Raw genomic sequence first — 26,581 nt, forward strand, 5'->3', positions numbered from 1 at the left:
ATCACTCTCACTGCCCCCTCCGTATCACTCATTGCCCCCTCCGTATCTCTCTCATTGTTCCTTCTATATCTCTCTCATTGCTCCTTCCATATCACTCTCATTGCCCCCTCCATATCTCTCTCACTGCCCCCTCCATATCTCTCTCACTGCCCCCTCCATATCACTCTCACTGCCCCCTCCATATCTCTCTCACTGCCCCTCCATATCACTCTCATTGCCCCTCCGTATCACTCTCACTGCCCCTCCGTATCACTCTCACTGCCCCTCCGTATCACTCTCACTGCCCCCTCCGTATCACTCATTGCCCCCTCCGTATCTCTCTCATTGTTCCTTCTATATCTCTCTCATTGCTCCTTCCATATCACTCTCATTGCCCCCTCCATATCTCTCTCACTGCCCCCTCCATATCTCTCTCACTGCCCCTCCATATCACTCTCACTGCCCCCTCCATATCACTCTCACTGCCCCCTCCATATCTATCTCATTGCTCCTTCCATATCGCTCTCATTGCCCCCTCCATATCACTCATTACCCCCTCCATATCTCTCTCATCACCCCCTCCATATCAATCTAATTGCCCCGTCCATTTTACTCTCAGTGCCCCCTCCATATCTATCTCACTGCTCCTTCCATATCGCTCTCATTGCCCCCTTCATATCACTCATTACCCCCTCCATATCTCTCTCATCACCCCCTCCATATCAATCTAATTGCCCCGTCCGTTTTACTCTCAGTGCCCCCTCCATATCTCTCTCATTGCTCCTTCCTTATCACTCTCATTGTTCCTTCCATATCACTCTCATTGCCCCCTCCATATCACTCATTGCCCCCTCCATATCTCTCTCATTGCCCCCTCCATATCTCTCTCATTGCCCCCTCTATATCTCTCTTATTGCCCCCTCCATATCACTCTCAGTGCCCCCTTATATCCCTCTCATTGCTCCTTCCATATCACTCTCATTGCCCCCTCCCCTCCACATCTCTCTCATTGCCCCTTCCATATCACTCTCATTGCCCCCTCCATATCTCTCTCATTGCTCCTTCCTTATCACTCTCATTGTTCCTTCCATATCACTCTCATTGCCCCCTCCATATCACTCATTGCCCCCTCCATATCTCTCTCATTGCCCCCTGCATATCTCTCATTGCTCCTCCCATATCTCTCTCATTGCTCCTTCCATATCACTCTCATTGCCCCCTCCATATCACTCATTGCCCCCCTCCGTCATCCTGACAGGTGGTATTTCATACCGTTCCGTCCCATATAGCTATGCCAGTGGGAAAGAAGCTATCTGTACGCCCTGCTGCTTAATGTCTTCCCTTAGTTCGCATATTAAAACGTACCTTCAGGGCTGTAACTAGGTGTGTGCCAGCGGTGCCTTGCACACAGCGCAACTGCAATGTGGGCATACCATCTGGCATCACCACCCGCACTGTCGCTGTCCGCTCCCTTGGTTCTCACTGCCTCCCGTTGACTGCTGACCGCCGCAGCAGAGCTGAGCTCTGATCATTTTGTTATGTACAGAAGCCGCGGTCCATTATTTTAAGGCCGGGCACTGGATGAGGATTGCCATGTTGCCGTGCTGCGCCTCCCCTCCCTTCCCCATTTCCCCGGCCGGGCTGCGCCGCTATTCCCAACCCTGTGGGGACGCCAGTCAGACACTTACATAATCATGGCATACTGTAGCCCATATATATGATCCCGAGGAGAGCCGTTGCATACTGCTACAGAGGCAGACTGCCTCCAGCTATGTCCGGCTGAGACCTCTCCCGAGGAGAGCCACTGCATACTGTTCTACAGAGGCAGACTGCCCCCAGCTATGTCCGGCTGAGACCTCTCCTGGAGAGCTCTCAGCCGGGCATAGCTGGAGGCAGTCTGCCTCAGTAGAACAATATGCAGCGGCTCTCCTCGTGATCAGGCTCTCCGGTCCGTGTTTATTCTGCAGCATCTGGCCAGTGACAGCAGATGTTCCCGGTTCCTCGCAGTGTCACATGACTGTTGCTGCAAGGACGCGCTGTTGCCTGAGCAGGAGCCGGAGCTGAAGAGACAGAGCAGGAAGAAGATGGCCTCTTTCCTATGTAAGTATATAACTACTGGGGGTCGGGGGAGCGCAGTATAGCAATGGGAGAGGGGGAGCACACAGCGGAATATAAGTGGAGGGAGGTTTATTGTGTTGACTACAAATGAGGAGGACGGGGGGGCGAGGAGCACAAAAAAAAATCACAGCCAGACTGGAAGGAGAGGGGGTGTGTGTGGGTGTGGGTGTGTGTGTATGTGGTTTGGAGGGGTTTCAGAGACACAAAAAAATAAACATAAAACACAGGATGTACAATAAAAGCATGGGGGTGGGGGGTGCTGTGGAAAACATTAATGAACATACATAGGGGCAGATATTACAAGGCACTTGATGGTAACTGCTGATGGTGCTGTGGTGTGGAGTACAGAGCACAATAAAGAAATTAAAATACAGAAGATGGGGGTTGGAGAGGTGAGTGCCACAATAAATAAACCCCAAAAAACAGGTGTGCTGTAGTAAGGTAGTATCTGTTCCGGTCTCTCCCCTTCCCTCTTTCTTTTTCTGTCTTGCTCGTCTCTCTGTCTCTCTCTCTCTTCTTGACACTGTCTCTTTCTCTCCCCCTGACACTGTCTCTCTTCCTCTTTCTCTCCCTGACACGCTCTCACTCCCTTCCCTCTGTCTCTTACCCCCCCTCTTTGACACCTAGTTCTCTCTCTCATTCTCTCCCTGACACTCTCTCTTGCTCATCTCTCTTGCTGACACACTCTCTCTCCCTGACACTGTTTCTCTCTCTCCTAGACTCTGTTTCTCTGTCTCTCTCCCTGACACTCTCTCTCCATCTCTCTCTTCCTATATTTCTTTTCTGCCTGCCGTAATTTGTAAATGGGAGCTCTGCCTGCCATAATATGTAAAAGGGAACACTACCTGCCGTAATTGTAAAAGGGAGCTATGCCTGCCGTAATGTGTAAAAGGGAGCTCTGCCTGCCGTAATGTGTAAAAGGGAGTTCTGTCTGTGTAAAATGGGGCTCTTCCTGGCATAATGGGGGTCATTACAAGTTTATCGCTAGCTACCGTTGTTCGCAGCGCAGCTATCAGGCTAAAAATCAGCATTTCTGCGCATGCGTATGCACCGCAATGCGCACACGTGTCATACGGGTACAAAGGCCGTTGTGGTTGTGCACAGGTTCTAGCTTCAGTCGCACTGACGGCCACAAGAAGATTGACAGGAAGGGGGCATATCTGGGTGTCAACTGACCGTTTTCAGGGAGTGTTTGCAAAAATGCAGGCGTGGCTGGGCGTACGCCGGGCGGGTGTATGACGTCAAATCTGGATACGAATAGGCTGAAGTGATCGCAAGCGCTGAGTAGGTTCAGAGTTACTCAGAAACTGCACAAACTGTTTTTGCAGAGCTCGGCTGCACATGCGTTTGTACTTCTGCAAAACTAAAATACACTCCCTAGTGGGCGGCGGCATAGCGTTTGCACGGCTGCTAAAACTAGCTAGCCAGCGATCAACTCGGAATGACCCCCAACAGTTGCAAACGCAGGATTTTCATGGGGGGGGGGTTTTTCCAGAACTGGGTGGAGCCAAGCATGGGGGTGGGGACTGAGGTGACCAAGTATATGCTGGGTCCGTAAAACTAGTGTGTCTGTGTGTGTATATATATATATTCTACATATCTACACATATATATATACCGAACACCTATGTATATATATATATATATATAAGTAAGCCTGAGGACAATGTACATTACATTGAAACGTTGCTGAACTTCTGCCGTCTGAGTCATGATTTAAAAGTCGCCTTGGAGTGCCGTGCCATCATTCACTTGTGTATACGTTTATCTGCACAGGCACCCGGCGCATAGCTGCAGTTTGCTTATGGGAGAGCCGGTACCCTCTACTTGTATATATATATATACACATAGCATATTAAACATGCATATATATAGCTGTGTTCCTGTGAAGTTGTGCCGGTTCCTGTGAAAAAGGAATAGTGCGGTTCGAGATTGGAGATCTCTAAAGAACCCCATTTTTTGGTGATACTTATTGGAGCAGAGGTGGATTATAAGGTTCCACTCTCCTTGAGGAAATTAGGGAAAATCACAACATCTGACTTCAACTTAATTGTAAATTTTTGTTTTGATGAAGCCAATTTAGACACCACATCATTTGAAAAGAACATGTGATTGGATGTAACATTAAGAATTTAATCCTGTCCTAACCAGTGGTAAATCATTTTTTCACAAAAACGGATTGTAAACCCCTGATGAAGTCCTAACGGACGAAACGCGTTGGGTTTCGCATTATTGGGTCAATAAAGTCACCACCACAAGCATCTGGTTGGATACACGTCCTTTTCAAGTTCTGATTGTGATCACCTGACTGTAAATTCCTCATATCAACTAAAAATATCTATGTATAAGATTGTGAAATCGTTTTATTGAATTTTTAGATAATTGTATCAATGTCGAATTTTTAGGTTACAAATACCTTTTATCTGTGTATGAATAAAAATCTTTTAAATATTGTTAATCTAAAGGCTGATTGGCTCCCATGAGAACCTTTTCACTCCATATATATATATATATATATATATACAGTACACGTATATATACGCATGTATATATATCATATGTGTGTGTGTTTATATGTATGTATGTATGTATGTATGTATATACATGTGTATATATGTATGCACAAATTGCACATGGATATATATGTACTATTATTAAAATAAAGTAAACTTTTATTAAGCAGTTACAAGTGCCACCAGGAAGAAAGCAGGCTGCAGAGGACGCTAGACAGTCATTGATAATACTCATGCAGCAAAAAATAAAATAAAAAAATATTATTAAATTTTTTTTTTTTGGTGGAGGGGGGTTTCTGGGTGCTCAGAAACCCCCCCTGGGTGCGCCACTGCCCACTGTGTGACAGGGGCTCTACCTGGTGTAATGTGTGTAAGTGGCGCTACTGTGCGGCGTAATTTGAATAATGGAGAACACTGTGCAGCGTAATATAAATTGGTATTATTTTGTGGCCATGCCCCTTCCCCATGAAGCCACGCTCCTATATTTTGCCTTATTTAAAATATGATGGGAGGGGTGCCGATGATATTTCTTGCACACAGCGCTAAAATGTCTAGTTACGGCACTGTGTACCTTTAGTTGTAACTGGAAGCTTGTCTGCAGCTGCTGTTCCGCTGTGCGCACTCTGCTCCGCCTCCTCCTATGCTGCTCAGCAGAAATTGAAGACACTTTCTCTGTGCACAGGGGTGTTGTGAGGCTGCTTGATGTCACATAATCTAACAGCTTTCTGCCACTACCCAAGTACATCACCCAAGCACAATCCCCGCCAGCCCTGACTCAGCTTTGCCCCAGTACACAGATATTCTAGTTTTCTGTACCTCTAGGACTTACTGTTTCATATCTTGCATCTGGCATTCTGTATTTTCCTGCTGACTCCGTAAGGTCTGCACTTCATAAAGGAGTCTGCTCACGTCTTCGTGTCGAAGTTTTGTCTCCTCATTTTTCACAACAGACACCTGCACCCCGAGACACAAACTTTATTTCATCGGCTTTTCAACACATTTCCATTTTTTTCTTTTTTTTTTCAATCACAAATTTTTTTATTGAAGGAATTAAGTTGTATGCAAATACAAATAATTAGAGAAATCGCAATTACTTAAGGTCAGGTGAAAATCAGTAATAGCTATTTTATAAAGAAGCCAATGTATACACCTTTGAATAAACATAAAACAAATTGAGAGTCTTTCAATAACATTTAAGAATGAAAGTAATGGGCCCTACACACTTAAAGATTTCAGTGAACGATATGAACGTTCTCATTCTTTAATGAATGAGAACTCGTTCATATTGTTCAGTGTGTAGGCAGCATGATGAACAATGCGCGGCCCCGCATCGTTGGTGCCGGGTCGCTTATGCATGCAAACCGTAAGAGTAACCACCTGTGAGCTAACCAGTATGTCACATGGGAGAAACTATAGAGGTCAACAGACAATTTTAGTATGGAAAAAGTACTGGGGTAGGGGGTAAAAGTGGGAAAGGTTAAGTAGAGGCGAGAGATAGAGAATTAGAAAAGAGGGAAGGGCGAAAAGGGGAGAAGCAAAAAAAAAAAGTAACGGAAGGGACTAGGGGGGTAATTCAGAGTTGATCGTAGCAGCAAATTTGTTAGCAGTTGGGCAAAACCATGTGCACTGTAGAGGGGGAGGGGGGGGGCAGATATAACATGTGGGTGGGGTGTGTTCAAACTGAAATCTATATGGCAGTGTAAAAATAAAGCAGCCAGTATTTACCCTGCACAAAGGGGCGCAGGAATGGTTTGTGGTTGGGGGGACATTGTAGAATATAAATTTTGGCACTCCCCCTTGATTCCACAATCCCCCCCCCCGCGCGCGGGGAGCGTTTACCTCCGGATCCCCGCGGAGACTCCTAGTGTTAAAAGGCTGCCGCTGGCACCGCAGCCTGCTGCCACATGTCCTGTCCTGGTCGGCTCTTCACTCTCCACTGATGCATTACTGGGAGGAGGCGTGGCCATGCTGGGCCTGCTGGGACATCCCCGCCTCCTCCCAGTAATGCATCAGTGGTGAAGAGAAGAAACAATTGACTGCTTTCACAGCGCCTATAGAATAGACTATGATAATAAAAAAGAATTTCCCCTGGTAAAGTGCGCTGCCGTGAAACACTATGTGGGTGTTTAAACAATAAATGAATTAAAACAAGAAACGGCTGCGCAGTATAGCAGGGCAAGAATGAGAGCCGACGTGTATAATAAAAAAGTATTTATTAACCATGAACATACAAAAAAATAATAAATAAATAATAAAAAGGTATCTCAGTAGATCACAAACATCAGCATACCTTGATTATGTCATGTATATGAGGTGTCTAAGTCGATGGAGCAGCAGTTACTCAGTCTATGAATGAATGTACGCAAGCACTTAGAAAGGTTCAGCTCATATGGCCACTGAAAAACAGTATGCAGGGGAGCAGTTCCAAGATTGCGTGAGTTTGCCGTCACCAAGATAGGTGAGAAGGACTGTAATAAATACCTCTCCTGTGGGCTGGTCCAGTACCGAGCGTCCTCGGTTATGAGTCCTGCAATGCCCACTAATGCTATGCAGCTAGGAGATGGAGAGAGCCGCCACGCTGTTGAAGCCGCGTGCTGATGGATGCCGCCGGCGGGGATAGACAGAGCAGTAAAGTAGATAACTGATGCATGGTGTGCTCCCGCCTCCCAAAGCACACCTTGCATCAGGTATTTACATCAGAAGCAAGCCACATCGAATTTACGTGTTTCTTTGCCGCTGTGTCTATCCCCGCCGGCCGCATCCATCAGCACGCGGCTTCAACTGATTACAACAGCGTGGCGGCTCTCTCCATCTCCTTGCTGCATAGCATTAGTGGGCACTGCAGGACTCATAACCTGGTTTGACGTCACAAACACGCCCTGCGTTCGGCCAGCCACTCCCCTGTTTCTCCAGCCACTCCTGCGTTTTTCCCTGGCACACCTGCGTTTTTTAGCACACTCCCGGAAAACGCACAGTTTCCACCCAGAAACACCCACTTCCTGTCAATCACTCACCGAGCAGCAGAGCGACTGAAAAGCGTTGCTCGGACCTGTGTAAAATTGCATAGTTTTGTGTGAAAATACTTAGCGCGTGCGCCCTGCGGCCCATACGCATGCGCAGAATCGCCCATTTTTTGCCTGATCGCTATTCTGCTAAAAACGGCAGCGAGCGAACAACTCGGAATGACCACCAAATTTGCTGCTGCAATCAGATCTGAATTACTCCCTAGGAGCGAGCCGCAGTAAAAGAGAGGAGGGGGAAAAGAGAGAGAGAAAAGAGTCTGAAAGCGGTTATTTTAGTAGAGTCCTCCTGGGAGGGCGTATTGTAATTACTATACCAAGTTGCCCAGGTGGTATGATACTTGTCCACTGTGTTGTTCATCAAGGCTCCATCTTAGCTAGAAACCAAATTCGGTTAATGAGTTCAAGTCAAGTGGGAGGGGATATTTTTTTCCATGCTTTAGCAATTAGAAATTTAGCCGCACAAGCTATATGTAGCACCATTTTGTTTTCAGGTTTGGATAAGTGGCGAGCGGGGGCACACATGAGTAGTGTTGCAGTTATAAGAGGGGGACAATTAGGTACCACTGAATTTATGATTGTTTGGACCATGGACCAACACATTTCCTTTTTATTTATGTCAACCAACATTTCTACATGCAAAATCAGGACAAAATAAATCCAAGGTACCCAGTTCTGACAAAACTCACCCCATTCCCTTATAAGCACTATGTATTTCTCACTATGGGGGTTATTCAGCACGGATTGCATATTCTGCTAAGTTGTGTGACGTCATGCAGCCGCCCCACCCCACCCCCCGATTTTGACGCAAAAATGTCTTGTGCTTCTGAGTTCGCAACCATGACAGCAAAACGCCCGTGACACTTCCATGACACACACATAAGATGGACCATCTTCATGGGCCCACTTAGCCACCTCCCAAGAACACCCAGTACATTGTTAAGACATTTGATGCATAGATGCATGCGCAGAAGGAAACAATTGCTCAACTGTGTCTGAGATCGGCAGTGCCTCCGATTCAGAATCAGGCCCTATATGTGAATCATACTTGCCTACCTTCCTGGAAGCTGCGGGAGACTCACAATTTTACAGGTAGTCCACCACAGCCCTGGAAAGACAGGTGACTCTCCCGCATCATACCAACTTCCTAGTGAAGCCGGCAGGATAGGGATATGCAAATCATGGGCACCATTCCATCTTGGGGTGAGGTATAATGATGTGACAGTCTGCCCCTGCCCCCTGAAGTGGCCTCTTGTGCCTCTGGTGTGTTGTGGAGAGATTTTTGCCATTGCACATGTCGTGCGATGGTGTTGTGACAGCAGTCACAGTGAGTGACAGTTTAAGGTGGGGGGGAAGGTCGCAGCTTGCAACTGTGCTCCTGTACATAGGGCCCAATTCAGCATGGGCTGTAGTTGTGTGATAAATCGCACAACTACAACCCTTTACTCTAACATGCGGGGCAAGTTCACCCTGCATGCTGGGTCCTGCTCCCCTCGCTAACATGATATACAGCAATGTGCTTGTATGATTAGGATTGCCCCCACCTACACAGCCTAGCTGCGAAGGTAGTTGGAGGCCAACCATCATTTGGGTCACAGCGGCTGCGTGTGATGTCATGTAGCCGCGGCGGCCCCCCAAATGGTGCGTCAACTCCCCGTCACCGCTCCCCCCCCCAAGACATAGACTGCTTACTGAAGAGAACGCAGTTTAAGACCTTGCACATGCACGCACCGGCGTGCTTCATAGCGATTTTAGCACATTACCATTCAGTACTGAATCAGGGCCATAGTAACAATGGCTCCGGCATATTTTCGCACAGCCACTGCGAGGGCATTTACATACGTTTCTGAATCAGGTCTAGTGTCACACGATGGTTTACGCAGTCTTTGATGTTGAAATGTCATTATAGGAATGTAAAAAAAATGTTGTACTCCTACAAATTTATACAGTACGGTGCAATATTAGTATAATGTGACTCGGAGACAGGGTAGGTAGGCTGCAAAGTACTGGAGGGCACCGAGGCTCGAATAGAATTAGAATAGAATTTAGCAAGACGATTCTGAATATGATGCAGCCGAAAGCTGGGAGCTGGTTTCAGACAAGTGCTGCACGGATGCTGCTGCTGAGCATAGAGAACTGTTGCCACAGCGTAGGCTGTGGAGGATGTTGCACTGGCAATTCTGCTTCCTGGTCTCCCAGATTTATACCTGTGGCACGGATCCCATTGGTTGCTGCAGCCAGAACCTCTTCCTGAGAGAAGGAAGTGCAAAACACACTTTTGCCAGAATCCAAGATGGCGACACTGGGAGCAGGCACTGATGACACTACACCAAGCCTGCCTCTCTGGTTAGGTCTAAATCCTAGTGGGCTAAAGGACCTGTCACATGACAGGGCAGGAGAGGGGGAGGAGCAAGGTAGGACGAAGGGACCCAAACTGACCCTCCGGGGCTCGCTTTGCTCGCCATGCTTTGGGCACAGTGGCTCACTTTGCTCGCCACCTGGTTACTAAATGCAACCAGTGGTGGCGTGGATAGTGAAACTGCAAGCCCCCAGCCTTGCAACTCCCCATGGGCGTGAAAGGTCCTTTAGCCCACTAGGATTAGCAACTACCCTGCCTCTCTCCTGCTTCCTCACACAGGCCTCAGCATGCCTGCTTGTGCACCCTGCCCAGCGCCAGCAGCCCGTACCCCCGCCGGAGTGACCCCGCCAAAGCACCGGACTGGTAAGTCCCGGCCCTTCCGCACCTGCCGAGGCAAGACTGTGACATCTATAGATTTACCATAAGATAAAATAAGATCAGACCTGATGATAAGTATTACAAACTGCTTTAATGGCTGATTGCCCCTGTGGATTTCCCACTAGGCACATGTCTATAGGTGACACTTGCTGGGGGGCGGCACAGCATGCTGACTTGCATGAGAGCCCTGCTAGGCCAATGGCCAGGTGATTCTTTTTTTTAACGTTTTTGTCATTATGACTTATTTTTTTTATTTTGTAACTAGTGATGAAGGAGGGGGCAATGGTTAGTAAATTGTAGTGGTGAAGGGGGTGAGGTTGGTACTGCTTTGGCAGTCAGGAGGCCCCAACATGAAGGGGGCAGTATCATGATGGGGGGGGGGCGACCGATAGTGTTATTCCTAGGGGCGGTCGGACTCCTAAATCTGCCCATGCTGAATGCAAGTTTGGACTTTCACCTTAAATATTTGGAATTTGAAATTGAGAGATTGAGTGCTGGTCTGATCCCTTCTTGAGCCCCTGTTGGATGCTTAAAGGATGGATTGTTCCATATTGTCACCATGACCCTGCACCTATTATATTTGTCTATCTATCTATCTATCTATCTATCTATCTATCTATCTATCTATCTATCTATCTATCTATCTATCTATTTACTCTGACACATACACAAATAGCTGGTACTCCACTGCTGCCCAAATCCAGAGCTTGGTGCCCTCCTGACAATGGCCAGATTAAGGGAGGTGGGTGGGGGCACAGAGGATACTGCACCCCGGGGATCCCCCCTCTGTCAGGGGGACCTCGGCTGAAGGACACTGACATAACTAGCTTTTCCTTTTGTGCTGCAGCCGAACCAGGCAGCCAGAATGTGAGAAGGACAGTATGCAGTCTATGGATCTTCCTGACCAGAGGAGATATAGGAGGGGAGAGAGAGCTGCAAGTGATCCAGGGATCCCAGCATCTCCTCCTTTTCTGTGTTGAAATACCTTTCTTAGCAATTATATAGTTCAACACAGATGGTGCCAATCATATATTGAGGGAAGTCCGGGAGCTGAGCATTTTGACCCTACTCGAAATGGGTCATGTTGGGAGGTTTGCACAATCTAAAATATATCCCCAAGCCCTGTTGCTAGGGCCACATGCCCCAACCCAAGGCTTAATCCGGCCCTGTCCCTGAGAAATAGGTAATGTCATCTAGATACGGCCAGCAGCGCACGTGGAGAGGTCTGTGTATTCTTTCTTACAGTTTACTATATAAGGTAAGTACTGTTTGTTATACATTTATGTTCTTGAAAAAAGTCACATACGACTGAAACGACGTCAAGCATTGTTGACACAGGTTGTCTTGTCATTCTTTACATAGAAATCCTTTGAGTGCCGCCTTTAACATGAGTGCCGCCTTTAACATGCCCCCCCCCCCCCCCCCCCCCCCTTGTAGGTTCATTTGAGACTGTGAAAAACCTGTTCTTGTTGGGTGGGGGTGGTGGTGGGAAACCATGTACAGTACGGTATGTATGGAAAATCGGTTCAACGTTGATATTTTTCAACATTACAAGCATAGAAAATCCGTATCTACTAAGTGTTGGATTTAAAAACCGACAAAAAAAAACCACACCAACAAACCTGACAGATAAATAGGTAGTTGAGGCAGATGAGATGGTTTCAACAGCATGTTGTTTGTGCTATCTAGCCAATCAGAAAGAGAGGAATAACCATACAGTTATGACGGCAAATATCATGTATTACAAAAGAAGTCAGAAATTGTAACATTGATAATTTCCTTAAGAGGGAAATGTTGTTTTCAGAACATATTATTGGAAATTCATTATTTCCTTTTAATTAAAATTATTACAGGTATTGAAATTATTCATTAAAGAGACAATTTTCAGTAATTATTAATTAGTGTTTAAAAATGTTTTTAATGATGGGGAAGCATTCATTATTTTATGATGTGGGTACCATTTATATTGCCATATAACTGCTTCCCCTGTATATTTTGAAACACCATTTCACAATTACTTAATATTATCACTTTAATAAAATGAATGAATAATATTGCACTCTTTATCAAATGAAGCAATCATTTTTCTACTAATCTATATAATAATTGTGTAAGACTGTCATGTCCATAATGCGCACAATGGGAGCATGTGAGACAGATGGAAAAGACCTGGAAGAGGATGGCCAGTCATTGGGGTAAGTATGGGAGCATATGGGACTAAGGGGGACCTTTACTAAGCAATGATAAGAGTGGAGAAGTGAGCCTGTGGAGAAGTTGCCCATGGCAACCAATCAGCACTGAAGTAACATCTATAATTTGCATACTATAAAATTATACAGAGCTGCTGATTGGTTGATGGAGCAACTTGTCCACTGGCTCACTTCTCCCCTTTTATCATTGCTTAGTAAATGTCCCCCTAAGCGACAGGAGAGGGGGAGTTGGAGTTGGGACAGAGTGGTGGTGGGGGGTTATGGGGGTGGTGTGGGGCGGACTGGGGTAGAGATTGAGGTGATCTGGCATATACCAGGTCTTTTATACAAGTATATTAATTATATTAATAAAATATTTCCCTCATAAGGGAATTATCAGTGTAACACTTTTGACTCTTTTGACAGTTTATCCTTCTCCTTCTGATTGGCCAGTTAGATGCGTTGGTTTTACATCTGTTTAATAATGACTATTATCATCAGTTTTATGGTGGTTTTATGTCGGTTTTGACAGACAGAGGCGTAACTAGGGTAGGGCGAGTGGGGCACGTGCCCTGGGCGCCTTGGCAGGCCCAGGAGAGGGGTGTGCCGCCGGCAGCCAGGGCATCATGCCCCACTCGCCCCCGTCACGCCGAAATGTGAGGGGAGGAGAGTGCAGCGTCTCACACACACTGAGCAGCACTGAAGGGTGCAGGGCCAGGGGGTGCGCCCTGGGCAGCAATAAACCTCACATTTTGGCCAAATACAGTTTGATTAGGCTGCGGAGGCAGTAAATCTATGATCCCCCGCCATTTTATTGAAAAATCACTGGGACCGAAGCCCGCCGTCGGGTGGGCGGGGCTTGATCCTCAGCACTAACCAGCGCCATTTTCTCCACAGAAGCTGCATGAGGAAACGCTGGCTCCCTGGTCTCTCCCCGGCTGAACTTCACAGGCTGGAAAAAAGAGGAGGGGGGCACATTAGCGACGCAGTGAGTGGGAATTGGCTTATTGTATATAAAAAAGCGCTATCTGGACATATTTTTTCCAGTGTTTTTAAGCGCTGGTGTGTGCTGGCATACTCTCTCTCTGTCTCTCCTTAGGACCTGGTTGGGGTTTTGTCCCCTTATAGGTTAATCCCTGTTTGTGTGGGGTGTCGGTACGTGTATGTCGACATGTCTGAGGCGGAAGGCTTCTCCAAGGAGGAGGTGGAGCAAATGAGTGGTGTGTCCCCGTCGGTTGTGCCGACTCCAGATTGGATGGACATGTGGCATATGTTGAATGCAAGTGTGGCATCTTTACATAAAAGGCTTGATAAGGCTGGTTTAGGGGGGACATCAGAGGGTCAATCCTCGGATTGGACCGACTCACAGGGCCCGTCGGGGTCTCAAAAGCGTCCCTTAACACAAGACACTACTACCGACACGGATTCTGATTCCAGTGTCGACTATGACGAAGTAAAATTGCACCCTAGGGTGACTAAAACCATTCAGTGTATGATTGTGGTAATAAGGGATGTGTTGCATATTGTGGATGAACCCTCGGTCCCCGACACAAGGGTATACATGTTTAAGGAAAAGAAACAGATTATTAACTTTCCCACATCTCATGAATTAAATGAATTCTTTGGAAAAGCTTGGGAGACTCCGGATAAGAGACCGCAGATCCCCAAAAGAATTTATATGGCATACCCTTTCCCTAAGCAGGACAAGGAGATTTGGGAATCACCCCCCACTGTGGACAAGGCCCTGACGCGCTTGTCCAAGAAAGTGGCGCTACCGTCTCCTGACACAGCGGCCCTTAAGGACCCTGCAGATCGCAGGCAAGAAACTACCTTAAAGTGTATTTATTCTCATACGGGTGCTGTGCTAAGACCGACAATTGCGTCGGCATGGGTGTGTAGCGCAATTGCAGCTTGGACAGATGAGCTGACAGATCAATTTGATAATATGGATAAGGATACTATATTCCTAACTCTAGCCCATATTAAAGACGCAGGGGTAAATTTACTAAGATGGGAGTTCTACTTAAGATGGGATGTTGCCCATAGTAACCAATCAGATTTTACTTCTCATTTACCTAGCACCTTCTAGAAGATAAAACCTGGAATCTGATTGGTTGCTATGGGCAACATCCCATCTTAAATAGAACTCCCATCTTAGTAAATTTACCCCGCAGTCTTATTTATGAGGGATGCTCAAAGGGACATTGGATTGCTAGCTGCTAGGGCCAATGCCATGTCTGTCTCAGCGAGAAGATCCTTATGGACTCGCCAATGGACGGGTGATGCGGATTTCAAAAAACATATGGAAGTACTACCCTATAAGAGTGATGTATTGTTTGGGGATGGGCTGACGGACCTGGTTTCCACAGCTACAGCAGGTAAATCAAATTTTTTACCATATATTCCCCAACAGCAAAAGAAAGTAACACCCTATCAGATGCAGTCCTTTCGGTCGCACAAGTCCAAAAGAGGTCGGGGATCCTCTTTCCTCGCCAGAGGTAAGGGCAGAGGCAAGAGAGCACCTGCTTCGGCAGGTGCCCAGGAACAAAAATCCTCCCCGGCTGCTCCAAAACCCACAGCATGATGCTGGGGCTCCCCTCTGGGAGTACGCACTGGTGGGGGCACGTCTTCGACTTTTCAGTCAGGCCTGGGTCAGTTCGGACCTGAATCCCTGAGTGTTGGAAATAGTTTCCCAGGGTTACAAATTGGAATTCGAGGAGGTGCCCCCGCGCCAATTTTTCAAATCGGCCCTACCAGCTTCCACATCGGAAAGGGATATAGTGTTAGCTGCAATTCAAACGCTGTGTATACAGCAAGTGATAATCAAGGTTCCCCTGCACCAGCAGGGAAGAGGTTACTACGCAACCCTATTTGTGGTCCCGAAACCGGACGGTTCGGTCAGACCTATTTTGAATCTGAAATCCCTAAACCTGTACATAAAAAGATTCAAATTCAAAATGGAATCTCTCAGAGCGATAATAGCCAACATGGAGGAGGAGGAGTTTATGGTGTCTCTGGACATAAAGGATGCGTACCTTCATGTCCCCATATATGCCCCCCATCAGGAATACCTGAGATTCGCTGTACAGGATTGTCATTACCAATTTCAGACGTTGCCGTTTGGACTCTCCACGGCCCCGAGGATTTTCACCAAGATAATGGCGGAAATGATGGTGGTCCTGCACAAGCATGGAGTCACAATTATCCCATACTTGGACGATCTCCTGATAAAAGCGAGATCAAGGGAGAAATTGCTGAGCAGTGTGGCGCTCTCGCTGAGAGTGCTCCAGCAACACGGTTGGATTCTAAATCTACCAAAGTCACAGTTGATTCCGACAACTCGACTACCGTTCCTAGGTATGATACTGGATACGGAACAAATGAAGGTCTTCCTCCCAATAGAGAAAGCCAAAGACATCCAGAACATGGTCAGAGACCTGCTAAAACCGAAAAGGGTGTCAGTTCACCAATGCACTCGAGTTCTGGGGAAAATGGTTACGGCCTACGAGGCCATTCCCTTCGGCAGGTTCCATACAAGGATTTTTCAATGGGACCTTCTGGACAAGTGGTCCGGGTCCCATCTGCACTTACATCGGAAAATAACTCTGTCCCCAGGGACCAGAGTGTCCCTCCTGTGGTGGTTGCAAAGTGCTCACCTCCTGGAGGGTCGCAGGTTCGGAATTCAGGATTGGATCCTGGTTACCACGGACGCGAGCCTCCGAGGATGGGGAGCGGTCACACAGGGAAAACATTTTCAGGGTCTTTGGTCAGACCAGGAGTCCTGTCTACACATCAACGTGTTGGAACTCAGGGCCATTTACAACGGCCTTCGACAAGCGGAGAGTTTTCTTCGAAACCTACTGGTTCTGATTCAGTCAGACAATGTCACAGAAGCGGCTCATGTGAACCGCCAAGGCGGGACAAAAAGCAGAGTCGCGATGGCGGAAGCCACAAGGATCCTTCGCTGGGCAGAAAATCATGTAAGCGCTCTTCAGCTGTCTTCATTCTGGGAGTGGACAACTGGGAAGCAGAATTCCTCAGCAGACACTATCTCCATCCAGGAGAGTGGGGACTTCATCAAGAAGTCTTTGCAGAAGTAACACGTCTTTGGGGAACTCCTCAAATAGACATGATGGCATCAAGCCTCAACAAAAAACTTCGGAGGTACTGCGCCAGGTCTCGGGACCCTCAGGCAATAGCAGTAGACGCTCTGGTAACACCGTGGGTGTTCAAATCGGTCTACGTGTTTCCTCCTCTTCCTCTCATCACAAAAGAGTTGAGGATCATAAGACGAAGAAGAGTACGAACGATACTCGTTGTCCCAGACTGGCCTCGAAGGGCCTGGTACTCGGATCTACAAGAGATGCTCACAGGAGATCCCTGGCCTCTTCCTCTGAGGGAAGACCTGTTGCAGCAGGGGCCCTGTGTATTTCAAGACTTACCGCGGTTACGTTTGACAGCATGGCAGTTGAACGCCGAATCCTAGCGAAAAAGGGGATTCGGGATTAGGTCATCCCTACTTTAATAAAGGCTAGGAAGGAGGTGACGGTTAAGCATTATCACCGTATCTGGCGAAAGTATGTGTCTTGGTGTGAAACCAAGAATGCACCTACAGAAGATTTTCATCTGGGTCGTTTTCTCCACTTCCTACAGACAGGAGTGGATATGGGCCTGAAATTATGCTCTGTTAAGGTACAGATTTCGGCCCTCTCGATTTTCTTTCAGAAGGAATTGGCTTCTCTTTCAGAAGTCCAGACGTTTGTAAAGGGAGTGCTGCACATCCAGCCCCCTTTTGTGCCTCCAGTGGCACCATGGGACCTGAACGTGGTGTTGCAGTTCCTAAAATCACACTGGTTTGAACCGCTTAACAAGGTTGAGTTGAAATTTCTTACCTGGAAGGTGGTCATGTTGTTGGCCTTAGCATCAGCAAGGCGAGTGTTAGAATTGGCGGCTTTGTCACACAAGAGCCCCTATTTGATTTTTCATGTGGATCGAGCTGAATTGAGGACACGACTGCAATTTTTGCCTAAAGTGGTTTCTTCGTTACATATGAATCAACCTATTGTGGTGCCTGTGGCTACAAGTGACCTGGAGGATTCCAGATCCCTGGACGTAGTCAGGGCCTTAAAAATTTATGTAGCCAGGACGGCTAGAATTAGGAAAACAGAGGCTCTGTTTGTCCTGTATGCGGCCAATAAGATTGGCGCTCCTGCTTCGAAGCAGACTATTGCTCGCTGGATCTGTAATACGATTCAGCAGGCTCACTCTACGGCTGGATTGCCGGTACCAAATTCGGTAAAGGCCCATTCCACTAGGAAGGTGGGCTCTTCTTGGGCGGCTGCCCGAGGCGTCTCGCCATTACAACTTTGCCGAGCGGCGACTTGGTCGGGGTCAAACACTTTTGCTAAATTCTACAAGTTTGATACCCTGGCTGATGAGGACCTAGCGTTTGCTCAGTCGGTGCTGCAGAGTCATACGCACTCTCCCGCCCGATTGGATGCTTTGGTATAAACCCCATGGTCCTTACGGAGTCCCCAGCATCCTCTAGGACGTAAGAGAAAATAAGATTTTAAACCTACCGGTAAATCTATTTCTCCTAGTCCGTAGAGGATGCTGGGCGCCCGTTCCAGTGCGGAAACTCTGCAAGACTTGTATATAGTTGTTGCTTACATAAGGGTTATGTTACAGTGGACATCGGTCTTGGGCCCTCATTCCGAGTTGTTCGCTCGGTATTTTTCATCGCATCGCAGTGAAAATCCGCTTAGTACGCATGCGCAATGTTCGCACTGCGACTGCGCCAAGTAACTTTACTATGATGAAAGTATTTTTACTCACGGCTTTTTCTTCGCTCCGGCGATCGTAATGTGATTGACAGGAAATGGGTGTTACTGGGCGGAAACACGGCGTTTCAGGGGCGTGTGGCTGAAAACGCTACCGTTTCCGGAAAAAACGCAGGAGTGGCCGGTGAAACGGTGGGAGTGCCTGGGCGAACGCTGGGTGTGTTTGTGACGTCAACCAGGAACGACAAGCACTGAAATGATCGCACAGGCAGAGTAAGTCTGGAGCTACTCAGAAACTGCTAACTCGTTTGTAATCGCAATATTGCGCGTACGTCGGTCGCAATTTTAAGAAGCTAAGATTCACTCCCAGTAGGCGGCGGCTTAGCGTGTGTAACTCTGCTACATTCGCCTTGCGAGCGAACAACTCGGAATGAGGGCCTTGGACCGTTACTGTCGTTTGTTCATACTGTTAACTGGTTATGTTTGTTCCAGGTTACATGGTATGATTGGTGTGGGCTGGTATGAATCTTGCCCTTGGATTGCTAAATCCTGCCTTGTATTGTCCATCTCCTCTGGGCACAGTTCTCTAACTGAGGTCTGGAGGAGGGGCATAGAGGGAGGAGCCAGTGCACACCCATAGTCAAAGTTCTTTTTAGGTGCCCTATCTCCTGCGGAGCCCGTCTATACCCCATAGTTCTTACGGAGTCCCCAGCATCCTCTACGGACTAGGAGAAATAGATTTACCGGTAGGTTTAAAATCTTATTTTATGTATATTTTTAGTTCTCAGTTCTTTAAGGGGTTAACTTTAGTGTGCAATAAGAATTTCCTCTGGGTAACACAGTCTAAACATATGTGTGCAGCTGTATGTCTCTCATATCTGTGGGGCAGCCTCAAACACTTAATATGTGCAGGTGTTAATAGTTCACTTACACCTCCACGATCAATTTAGTGATGTGCACCGGACATTTTTCGGGTTTTGTGTTTTGGTTTTGGATTCGGTTCTGCGGCCGTGTTTTGGATTCGGACGCGTTTTGGCAAAACCTCCCTGAAATTTTTTTGTCGGATTCGGGTGTTTTGGATTCGGTTTTTTTTTACAAAAAACCCTCAAAAACAGCTTAAATCATAGAATTTGGGGGTCATTTTGATCCCATAGTATTATTAACCTCAATAACCACAATTTCCACTCATATTCAGTCTATTCTGAACACCTCACACCTCACAATATTATTTTTAGTCCTAAAATTTGCACCGAGGTCGCTGGATGGCTAAGCTAAGTGACCCAAGTGGCCGACACAAACACCTGGCCCATCTAGGAGTGGCACTGCAGTGTCAGGCAGGATGGCACTTCAAAAAAATTGTCCCCAAACAGCACATGATGCAAAGAAAAATAAGAATTTACTCACCGGTAATTCTATTTCTCGTAGTCCGTAGTGGATGCTGGGACTCCGTAAGGACCATGGGGAATAGCGGCTCCGCAGGAGACTGGGCACAACTAAAAGAAAGCTTTAGACTACTGGTGTGCACTGGCTCCTCCCACTATGACCCTCCTCCAGACTTCAGTTAGGATACTGTGCCCGGAAGAGCTGACACAATAAGGAAGGATTTTGAATCCCGGGTAAGACTCATACCAGCCACACCAATCACACCGTATAACTCGAGATACAATACCCAGTTAACAGTATGATAACAACTGAGCCTCTCAACAGATGGCTCAACAATAACCCTTTAGTTAAACAATAACTATATACAAGTATTGCAGACAATCCGCACTTGGGATGGGCGCCCAGCATCCACTACGGACTACGAGAAATAGAATTACCGGTGAGTAAATTCTTATTTTCTCTGACATCCTAAGTGGATGCTGGGACTCCGTAAGGACCATGGGGATTATACCAAAGCTCCCAAACGGGCGGGAGAGTGCGGATGACTCTGCAGCACCGAATGGGCAAACTCTAGGTCCTCTTCAGCTAGGGTGTCAAACTTGTAGAATTTAGCAAATGTGTTTGACCCCGACCAAGTAGCTGCTCGGCAAAGTTGTAGAGCCGAGACCCCTCGGGCAGCCGCCCAAGAAGAGCCCACCTTCCTCGTGGAATGGGCTTTCACTGATTTAGGATGCGGCAGTCCAGCCGCAGAATGTGCAAGCTGAATCGTACTACAGATCCAGTGAGCAATCGTCTGCTTTGAAGCAGGTGCACCCAACTTGTTGGGCGCATACAGGATAAATAGCGAGTCAGTCTTTCTGATTCCAGCTGTCCTGGAAACATAAATTTTCAGGGCCCTTACTACATCCAACGACTTGGAAGCCTCCAAGTCTTTAGTAGCCGCAGGCACCACGATAGGTTGGTTCAGATGAAAGGCGGACACCACCTTAGGGAGAAATTGGGGACGAGTCCTCAACTCTGCCCTATCCATATGGAAAATCAGATAAGGGCTTTTACATGACAAAGCCGCCAATTCTGATACACGCCTGGCCGAAGCCAAGGCCAACAACATGACCACTTTCCACGTGAGATATTTAAATTCCACGGTTTTAAGTGGCTCAAACCAGTGTGACTTTAGGAAATCCAACACCACGTTGAGATCCCAAGGTGCCACTGGAGGCACAAAAGGGGGCTGAGTATGCAGCACTCCCTTAACAAAAGTTTGAACTTCAGGTAGTGAAGCCAGTTCTCTCTGGAAGAAAATCGATAGAGCCGAAATCTGGACCTTAATGGAACCCAATTTAAGGCCCATAGTCACCCCTGACTGTAGAAAGTGCAGGAAACGGCCCAGCTGAAATTCTTCCGTTGGGGCCTTCCTGGCCTCACACCACGCAACATATTTTCGCCATATGCGGTGATAATGGTTTGCAGTTACTTCTTTCCTAGCTTTAATCAGCGTAGGAATGACTTCCTCCGGAATGCCCTTTTCCTTCAGGATCCGGTGTACAACCGCCATGCCGTCAAACGCAGCCACGGTAAGTCTTGGAACAGACAGGGCCCCTGCTGCAGCAGGTCCTGTCTGAGCGGCAGAGGCCATGGGTCCTCTGAGATCATTTCTTGAAGTTCCGGGTACCAAGCTCTTCTTGGCCAATCCGGAACAATGAGTATAGTTCTTACTCCTCTTCTCCTTATTATCCTCAGTACTTTTGGTATGAGAGGAAGAGGAGGGAACACATAAACCGACCGGTACACCCACGGTGTCACTAGAGCGTCCACAGCTATCGCCTGCGGGTCTCTTGACCTGGCGCAATACTTTTCTAGCTTTTTGTTTAGGCGGGACGCCATCATGTCCACCTGTGGCCTTTCCCAACGGTTTACAATCAGTTGGAAGACTTCTGGATGAAGTCCCCACTCTCCCGGGTGGAGGTCGTGCCTGCTGAGGAAGTCTGCTTCCCAGTTGTCCACTCCCGGAATGAACACTGCTGACAGTGCTAACACGTGATTTTCCGCCCATCGGAGAACCCTTGTGGCTTCTGCCATCGCCGTTCTGCTTCTCGTGCCGCCCTGTCGGTTTACATGGGCGACCGCCGTGATGTTGTCTGACTGGATCAGTACCGGCTGGTTTTGAAGCAGGGGTTTTGCCTGACTTTGGGCATTGTAAATGGCCCTCAGTTCCAGAATATTTATGTGCAGGGAAGTCTCCTGACTTGACCACAGTCCTTGGAAGTTTCTTCCCTGTGTGACCGCCCCCCAGCCTCGAAGGCTGGCATCCGTGGTCACCAGGACCCAGTCCTGTATGCCAAATCTGCGGCCCTCTTGAAGATGAGCACTCTGCAGCCACCACAGCAGAGACACCCTGGTCCTTGGAGACAGGGTTATCAGCCGATGCATCTGAAGATGCGATCCGGACCACTTGTCCAACAGGTCCCACTGAAAAGTTCTTGCATGGAACCTGCCGAATGGAATTGCTTCGTAGGAAGCTACCTTCTTTCACAGGATCCGCGTGCAGTGATGCACCGACACCTGTTTTGGTTTTAGGAGGCCTCTGACTAGAGATGACAGCTCCTTGGCCTTCTCCTCCGGGAGAAACACTTTTTTCTGTTCTGTGTCCAGAACCATCCCCAGGAACAGTAGACGTGTCGTAGGGATCAGCTGTGACTTTGGAATATTTAGAATCCAGCCGTGCTGTTGTAGCACCTCCCGAGATAGTGCTACCCCGACCAACAACTGCTCCCTGGACCTCGCCTTTATCAGGCGATCGTCCAAGTACGGGATAATTAAAACTCCCTTCTTTTGAAGGAGTATCATCATTTCGGCCATTACCTTGGTAAAGACCCTCGAAGCCGTGGATAGACCGAACGGCAACGTCTGGAATTGGTAATGACAATCCTGTACCACAAATCTGAGGTACTCCTGGTGAGGATGGTAAATGGGGACATGCAGGTAAGCATCCTTGATGTCCAGTGATACCATGTAATCCCCCTCGTCCAGGCTTGCAATAACCGTCCTGAGCGATTCCATCTTGAACTTGACTTTTTTTATATACGTGTTCAAGGATTTCAAATTTAAAATGGGTCTCACCGAACCGTCCGGTTTCGGTACCACAAACATTGTGGAATAGTAACCCCATCCTTGTTGAAGTAGGGGCACCTTTACTATCACCTGTTGTGAATACAGCTTGTGAATTGCCTGTAACACTGCCTCCCTGTCTGAGGGAGTTGTTGGTAAGGCAGATTTGAGGAAACGGCGGGGGGGAGACGTCTCGAATTCCAGCTTGTACCCCTGAGATACTACTTGAAAGATCCAGGGATCCACCCGTGAGCGAGCCCACTGATTGCTGAAATTTTTGAGACGGGCCCCCACCGTACCTGGCTCCGCCTGTGGAGACCCAGCGTCATGCTGTGGACTTAGAGGAAGCGGGGGAGGACTTTTGCTACTGGGAACTGGCTGTATGCTGCAGCTTTTTCCCTATACCTCTGCCTCTGGGCAGAAAGGACGCGCCTCTAACCCGCTTGCCCTTATTGGGCCGAAAGGACTGTACCTGATAATACGGTGCTTTCTTTGGCTGTGAGGGAACATGGGGTAAAAATGTAGATTTCCCAGCCGTTGCTGTGGAAACGAGGTCCGAGAGACCATCCCCGAACAACTCCTCACCCTTATAAGGCAAAACTTCCATGTGCCTTTTAGAATCTGCATCTCCTGTCCACTGCCGAGTCCATAACCCTCTCCTGGCAGAAATGGACATTGCACTTATTTTAGATGCCAGCCGGCAAATATTCCTCTGTGCATCCCTCATGTAGAAGAGTGCGTCTTTAATATGCTCTACGGTTAGCAATATAGTGTCCCTGTCTAGGGTATCAATATTTTCCGACAGGGAATCTGACCACGCAGCTGCAGCACTGCACATCCATGCTGAAGCAATAGCTGGTCTCAGTATAACACCTGTGTGTGTATATATAGACTTCAGGATAGCCTCCTGCTTTCTATCAGCAGATTCCTTCAGGGCGGCTGTATCCGGAGACGGTAGTGCCACCTTCTTTGACAAGCGTGTGAGCGCTTTATCCACCCTAGGGGATGTTTCCCAACGTGACCTATCCTCTGGCGGGAAAGGGTACGCCATTAGTAACCTCTTATAAATTACCAGTTTCTTATCAGGGGAAGCCCACGCTTCTTCACACACTTCATTTAATTCCTCAGATGGAGGAAAAATCACTGGTAGTTTTTTCTCTCCAAACATAATACCCTTTTTTGTGGTACCCGGGGTAACATCAGAAATGTGTAACACATTTTTCATTGCCTCAATCATGTAACGTGTGGCCCTATTGGAAGTTACATTAGTCTCATCGTCGTCGACACTGGAGTCAGTATCCGTGTCGACATCTGTGTCTGCCATCTGAGGTAGCGGGCGTTTTAGAGCCCCTGATGGCTTTTGAGACACCTGGGCAGGCACAGGCTGAGAAGCCGGCTGTCCCTCATTTGGTATGTCGTCAAACCTTTTATGCAAGGAGTCGACACTGTCGCGTAATTCCTTCCACAGCACCATCCACTCAGGTGTCGACCCCGCAGGGGGTGACATCACATTTATCGGCATCTGTTCCGCCTCCACATAAGCCTCCTCATCAAACATGTCGACACAGCCGTACCAACACACCGCATACACACAGGGAATGCTCTGACAGAGGACAGGACCCCACAAAGCCCTTTGGGGAGACAGAGAGAGAGTATGCCAGCACACACCAGAGCGCTATATAACACAGGGATCCCACTATAAATGAGTGTTTTTCCCTTATAGCTGCTTATATTACATATACTGCGCCTAAATTTAGTGCCCCCCCTCTCTTTTTTACCCTTATGTAGCTTGTACACTGCAGGGGAGAGCCAGGGAGCGTCCTTCCAGCGGTGCTGTGAGGGAAAAATGGCGCCAGTGTGCTGAGGGAGATGGCCCCGCCCCTATTCCGGCGGACTTCTCCCGCTTTTTCTGGAATTCTGGCTGGGGTATTTTTACACCTATATAGCCTTCCTGACTATATATGGTGTAGATTTGCCAGCCAAGGTGTCTTATATTGCCCTCAGGGCGCCCCCCCCCCCCCCAGCGCCCTGCACCCATCAGTGACCGGAGTGTGAGGTGTGCATGAGGAGCAATGGCGCACAGCTGCAGTGCTGTGCGCTACCTTGTTGAAGACAGAAGTCTTCTGCCGCCGATTTTCAGGAACACTTCTTGCTTCTGGCTCTGTAAGGGGGCCGGCGGCGCGGCTCCGGGACCGAACAGCGAGGTCGGGTCCTGTGGTCGATCCCTCTGGATCTAATGGTGTCCAGTAGCCTAAGAAGCCCAAGCTACCACCAGTTAGGTAGGTTCGCTTCTTCTCCCCTTAGTCCCTCGCTGCAGTGAGTCTGTTGCCAGCAGATCTCACTGTAAAATAAAAAACCTAAAATATACTTTCTTTCTAGGAGCTCAGGAGAGCCCCTAGTGTGCATCCAGCTCAGCCGGGCACAAGATTCTAACTGAAGTCTGGAGGAGGGTCATAGTGGGAGGAGCCAGTGCACACCAGTAGTCTAAAGCTTTCTTTTAGTTGTGCCCAGTCTCCTGCGGAGCCGCACTTCCCCATGGTCCTTACGGAGTCCCAGCATCCACTTAGGACGTCAGAGAAAAAAGAGGCGCACCAAGGTCGCTGTGTGACTAAGCTAAGCGACACAAGTGGCCGACACAAACACCTGGCCCATCTAGGAGTGGCACTGCAGTGTCAGGCAGGATGGCACTTGAAAAAAATTGTCCCCAAACAGCACATGATGCAAAGAAAAATGAAAGAGGCGCACTAAGGTCGCTGTGTGACTAAGCTAAGCGACACAAGTGGCCGACACAAACACCTGGCCCATCTAGGAGTGGCACTGCAGTGTCAGGCAGGATGGCACTTCAAAAAAATTGTCCCCAAACAGCACATGATGCAAAAAAAAATGAAAGAAAAAAGAGGTGCAAGATGGAATTGTCCTTGGGCCCTCCCACCCCTCCCACCCACCCTTATGTTGTATAAACTGGACATGCACACTTTAACGAACCCATCATTTCAGCGACAGGGTCTGCCACACGACTGTGACTGAAATGACTGGTTGGTTTGGGCCCCCACCAAAAAAAGAAGCAATCAATCTCTCCTTGCACAAACTGGCTCTACAGAGGCAAGATGTCCACCTCATCATCATCCTCCAATTCCTCACCCCTTTCACTGTGTACATCCCCCTCCTCACAGATTATTAATTTGTCCCCACTGGAATCCACCATCTCAGGTCCCTGTGTACTTTCTGGAGGCAATTGCTGCTGGTGAATGTCTCCACGGAGGAATTGATTATAATTCATTTTGATGAACATCATCTTCTCCACATTTTCTGGAAGTAACCTCGTACGCCGATTGCTGACAAGGTGAGCGGCTGCACTAAACACTCTTTCGGAGTACACACTGGAGGGAGGGCAACTTAGGTAGAATACAGCCAGTTTGTGCAAGCGCCTCCAAATTGCCTCTTTTTCCTGCCAGTATACGTACGGACTGTCTGACGTGCCTACTTGGATGCGGTCACTCATATAATCCTCCACCATTCTTTCAATGGTGAGAGAATCATATGCAGTGACAGTAGACGACATGTCAGTAATCGTTGGCAGGTCCTTCAGTCTGGACCAGATGTCAGCACTCGCTCCAGACTGCCCTGCATCACCGCCAACGGGTGGGCTCGGAATTCTTAGCCTTTTCCTCGCACCCCCAGTTGCGGGAGAATGTGAAGGAGGAGATGTTGACGGGTCACGTTCCGCTTGGCTTGACAATTTTCTCACCAGCAG

The 26,581-nt window shown here is 48.0% G+C and overlaps 1 protein-coding gene across 1 annotated transcript in view; it reads right to left on the reverse strand.

The window, feature by feature from the left end:
- Positions 1-26,581, reverse strand: part of HSF4 (heat shock transcription factor 4) — a 101,967-nt gene that overhangs the window by 55,952 nt on the left and 19,434 nt on the right. The window contains exon 4 of the mRNA XM_063944240.1: positions 5,440-5,564. Coding sequence (XP_063800310.1) covers positions 5,440-5,564 — 125 coding nt within the window. The remainder of the gene's footprint in view (positions 1-5,439; positions 5,565-26,581) is intronic.

This window comes from Pseudophryne corroboree, chromosome 11 (assembly GCF_028390025.1).
Source record: "Pseudophryne corroboree isolate aPseCor3 chromosome 11, aPseCor3.hap2, whole genome shotgun sequence".
NCBI classification, from domain to species: Eukaryota; Metazoa; Chordata; class Amphibia; order Anura; family Myobatrachidae; genus Pseudophryne; species Pseudophryne corroboree.